Source organism: Zalophus californianus, chromosome 4 (genome assembly GCF_009762305.2).
Source record: "Zalophus californianus isolate mZalCal1 chromosome 4, mZalCal1.pri.v2, whole genome shotgun sequence".
NCBI classification, from domain to species: domain Eukaryota; kingdom Metazoa; phylum Chordata; class Mammalia; order Carnivora; family Otariidae; genus Zalophus; species Zalophus californianus.
The window spans coordinates 21,371,139-21,376,091 of NC_045598.1; the positions used below are offsets into that span (position 1 = coordinate 21,371,139).

The 4,953-nt window shown below is 45.3% G+C and overlaps 1 protein-coding gene across 13 annotated transcripts in view; it reads left to right on the forward strand.

The window, feature by feature from the left end:
• RCC1 (regulator of chromosome condensation 1) overlaps positions 1 to 3,009 on the forward strand; it is a 26,348-nt gene extending 23,339 nt beyond the window's left edge. For all 13 annotated transcript variants that reach the window (XM_027568155.2, XM_027568164.2, XM_027568173.2 and 10 more), the window contains one exon: positions 229 to 3,009. In XM_027568155.2, coding sequence (XP_027423956.1) covers positions 229 to 404 — 176 coding nt within the window. In that variant the 3' untranslated portion in view covers positions 405 to 3,009. The remainder of the gene's footprint in view (positions 1 to 228) is intronic.
• Positions 3,010 to 4,953: the final 1,944 nt, after the last annotated feature.

Here is a 4,953-nt window from a genome sequence, read left to right on the forward strand (position 1 = left end):
AGTCTTTGGCAATGTGTAAGGAGTGTGGTCTCTGGTTGACAAAGCTATTTTTTTAATCCATCATCTCCTTGGCTTCTCCCAGCTTCCCTGAACTCCCAGAGGCTGGGACATTGCTAGGCTGCTAAAGGCCAAAGCCAAAATTCACCCTCATGTTCTAGACTTCTCATGGTATAGAAAGGTGGGGCTAGGGGTCCTGGAGACAGCTGTCCCCATTTCTCTCCCGTGTAGGCCGCGCTTTCGCCTGGGGCATGGGTACCAACTACCAGCTGGGCACAGGGCAGGAGGAGGATGCCTGGAGCCCGGTGGAGATGACCGGCAAACAGCTGGAGAACCGTGTGGTCTTATCGGTGTCCAGTGGGGGCCAGCACACAGTCTTACTAGTCAAGGACAAGGAACAGAGCTGATGAAGCCTCTGCGGGCCTGGCTCCTGGCCCTGCCACCCTCCCTCCTGGAACTGGGAAGCTATGACAACTACAGACTCCAGCAGGCCTCCCCCAGCCCCGAATACTCTTGTCATCTCCTGCCTTTTTCCTATCAGCAGAACAGAATCCTTTTCCTCTTCTCTGTCCTCCTTTCCTGAATCATCCTGCAACCTACAAGATGAAGGGGAGTGGGGGGAAATGGAAGAGGGGAGGGGGGTTTTGGCAGCCGGAACATTGCTCGCCCCAGAGCTATGTGGTTAGACCTTTCCCCCTCATCCCTACCTCCATGGTCCTGGCTGACCCTGGTTTTGCCTGCCAAAAACCAAAAATTCCTCCCCTGGGGATTTGGTGCCCACGTTCTGAAAAGTTGGGGATTCTCAAGCCCTACTCTAGCCGTGTGCCGCTCTCTGTCCTTCACAATCCACAGGCAGACAAATGGTATGGTGGTCAGACCCAGCTGTCATGGACCTATGCCTGGGGGAAACCGGAGATGGGGCAGGGCTGCCTAGCCATGGACAACCCCAAGCCAAATATTTGGCCCTTAACAGATGTCCATGGGGAAGAATAAACAATGATCCTCCACTTGATCAAGAAAAAAGCCAATCAGCCTTTCTCCCAGAAGCACAAAGCATTCTGCCCTTCAGGCATTGCCTGAGTATCCTGCCCATCTGACCTGCCTTACCTGCAGCCAAGGGCCTGACGTCTGGAAAGGAAGCTACATCTGCAGGGCAGGACATGGAGGGAGTGGGGAAGGAGAGTTTTATAAACAAACTTATAGCAATATTGAGAGTGAAGGGAGGGAGGGGAAAGGGGTCAGAAGGGCAGAGGCTGGTGCCCAGAAGGGGAAGCAGCAGCTTGTACAGTGGCTGAGAAAATAGAAAACAGTTTTGATTTTTTTTAAATATAAAGTATTTTGGAGGGGAGAGTGAAATCTTTTAACACTTTGAATAAATTTAGAGTTTTATAAAACAGGCCACTTGTTTTTTACATACTCCCTGCTTTTTTAAGGGAGCACCTGTCGTGTTGGAAAGAGCAGAATAAACCCATACCTATGCACCTGGTCAAGGCTAGGACTTAAGTGATGTCGTGATGTCCTGGTATGTGCCAGTCAGCTATTGATGTGACTGTTCCATACAAGTCAAAAAAGAAAAAAAGTTGATTGATTTTTGCTTAGGTATTTATGTTTCAGGAATCAGTGGATTTTAAAAAAAAAAAAACTATGCTGCATAATGTGAGACATGGAATGGATCTTTTAATATCTTAATCCCAAACCAAGATTTGAGTACAGTACATATCTACAAATACTTGCACTAAGCTTGCTGTTATATCATTCTCAACAGCTGATGTAATTGATTAAACATGGTTAACTGCACAATAACTCTTAAGACTACTTAATACAGAAAGAAAAAAAAAGACTACTTACTACGAGTATTAATGTAGATCTTTCCAGGCACTTGAGCAACCAAATCATACAGCTGACCTGTCTACAATGGTGGTCACTAGCTACATGTGGCTATTTACATTTAAATAAATTACAACTTGTAAAAATTTTAAATTAATTTCCTTGGTTGCACTAGCCACATTTCAAGTGCTCAGTGGTCCTGTATGGTTGGTGCCTGTGGTATTGGGCTGTGCAAACATAGAACGTTTCTATAATTGCAGGAAGCTACAGTGGACAGTGCTGATCTAGAAGGTCTTTACATGTATAACAGGAAGTTTTTATTATCACCAAAAGGATTCGTCTTGGACGTCAGTGACTTGGAAAAATGAATATGATGTAAAAGAACTTCAAATGTATTCTGTGATTTTTCCCCCCTTAAGTTTTAGTTTTGATACAGGCAGTATACTGATTGGAAATTGACCTCTTAGAAGGGACACCACACTTTTGATTCTAATATTTTCTTTGTAAAGAAGCACTTGTGTATGTGCTGCTCCTCCTCACTGCCCCCAGAAAAGTCCATTTGGTTTAGACTTACTGGAGTTTTCCCTTCTGACAGGATAGCATGATGAAAATACCCTGTTCTTGATAACAGCTCTTCTGTATTGGGACTTAAAATGGGCCAGGCATTGTGCTGAACACTTTACATGCAATAATAGCTCTTTCAATCCTTACATCAGCCCTGCAAAGTCAGACTTTTCCCTTGGGAAACAGTCCCTAAGAGTTGTGACTTGCTTAAGGTCAAGAAGCTACCTACCAAATGCACAAACTAGCAAACGAGGCTGGAATCTAAGTCAGCCTCTTTCTGAGCCTAGAACATCAAATCCTTTTCCTTGTATTGCACGTAAGTGTTATAAAGCTCTCTGTAGGTGCTTTACATATATGAGAACAGTGTCAGGCACATAGTACTCTATAATATGCTCTTTGCTGTTACAATTGTACGTTTTTTTCTGTTCCCTGTAGTTAATAATTGTCCTGTTTTTCACATGCATAGATTTTTGGTGTTAGGTATTAATTTAGCGCCAAAATCTTAAGTGTAAATTTCCTTTTGTTCAAACACATTGAGTACTCTGTTTTATCTTTTCCCCCATCCTCCTCCAACCTGGATTGATTACCCCAAAACAAATGTAATCATAGTACATAATGTGGCTCTGCTATAAATATTTACAAAGTTGTAAATGTTCGATATTGCTTTGACAGACATTATATTTTATTTTTTTGCCCGCTGTGGGGTTTGAACTCACACCACCTCCTCCCCCCCCTCCCCGCCTCCCCAACATCAAGAGTGTCACGCTTTATTGACTGAGCCAGCCAGGTGCTCCTGCTTTGCAAGAAATTATAATCAGAAGATGGAGAAGTGTGTATGTATGAATGAAGGGCAGTCGCTAACATATCTGAAACTTCAAATGAGAAAGTACATTTAGAAATGTGCAGATAGATTCTAGGGAGATGTGGAAACTTGCCTCAAGGGAGTGGGAATTGGGGCTAAGGATAGGGTAAGGGACTGCTGTTTATTGTTTATTTCATAAAAGCAACAAATTTTTTTAAATATTTTATTTATTTGACAGAAACAGCGAGAGAGGAAACACAAGCAGGGGGAGTGGGAGAGGGAGAAGCAGGCTTCCCGCCAAGCAAGGAGCCAGATGTGGGGCTCGACCCCAGGACCCTGGGATCATGACCTGAGCCGAAGGCAGACGCTTAACACTGAGCCACCCAGGCGCCCCTCAACAAATATTTTCTCAGTGCCTACCATATCCCAGATGTTGTAGGAATTTGATTAGAAACAAAACACAAGAATCCCTGTCTCACGAAGCTTGCACTCTAAATTAAAAGCAAACATTTAAAAATCTTCCACCTGTAGAAAGCAAAGAGCACCGCAGAGTGGCTGGCAAATAGTACCAAATAAACAGCTCTCTGCTATAATTTGAAGGCCTCCAAATACCATGTTGGAGAATTTACTGGATGCCAGGCATTGGGCCAAGTACTTTCCCAACTTCTCATTTTCTCTTCACAACACCCTATGTGGTAAGCACTGCTATTATCCATATTAGTCTCAGGTTAAGTAACTTGCCAAAATAATTAGTGAGAGGAGGCTGGGATTGATAGCCAAAGCGCCCAGCCACTACACTTGCTATTACAGTAAGTAGGATAAACCTGGAAATGTGGCAGCTAGTGGCTGGATATCGTTTTCAGACTGGTAAGCGCTTGACTTGGGGGCCCAACGCCCTAAATTGAGGAGGTATATAAACTGGTAAAGAAGGGCCTTAGTGGCTTATCGTCCAGAGGGGCCCCAGAAGGGGATCCTCAAGCACTTTGGGTGAGGTTCACTGTTAGAGTTGATGATCACTCACAGAAGCTCCCCATTCTGAGAAATGGGCGCCAAAGTGAGGCTTTGGCCTTGGACACACCCAGACTAAGAGAGTTAAATTGTCGGGATTATCTAGTCATTGTAATCGTGTTCACTGAGGGCCTTCCATGGACAGGTAATTGTTCTGGGACAAGTTAGAGCTGGCGCTTTGGGTTAGGGTAGTGGATATGGGACTCCGGAAAGTAGAATGACAAGACTTGGGGGTTATTTCGTTGAGATGACAGGGTTGCTCCAATTTACACTCCCTGTACCCCCCCGCCCCCTCTTTTCACCCTAGGGCTATATACAGGAATGATGGAAGAATCCCATCCAACTTCAACAAAAATCTCACGTCTCGCAAACTAGGAAGCAGGGTGAGGGGGTGGCTGGGGCGGATCTGTGGTTTGCCCAAGGTCACACACTGGAACTGGCTCCCAAAGGGACTTTTCAGTTTCCTAAAAAGTGTGCTTTATTTGCAGGGTTTTTTGTTGTTTTGTTTTGTTTTTTACAATGAGCATAATTAGTTTTGTAATTTTAAATGTACTTGTGTGTTTGAATACACGGTCAGAAAGAAACCGGAGAAAGCCAGTTACCCGAGCAACCCCGGCGAGGGCGTAGCGTCTGCTCCGCCCCCGCCCCCGGACTCCGGCTGAGCTCCGCCCTCAGGGATCCAGGAACTCTGCGCCCGGCCAGCCGGGTCGTCGGAAAAACCCGGAGAGGCCAATCCTGGCGCGGCCCTGGGCGCT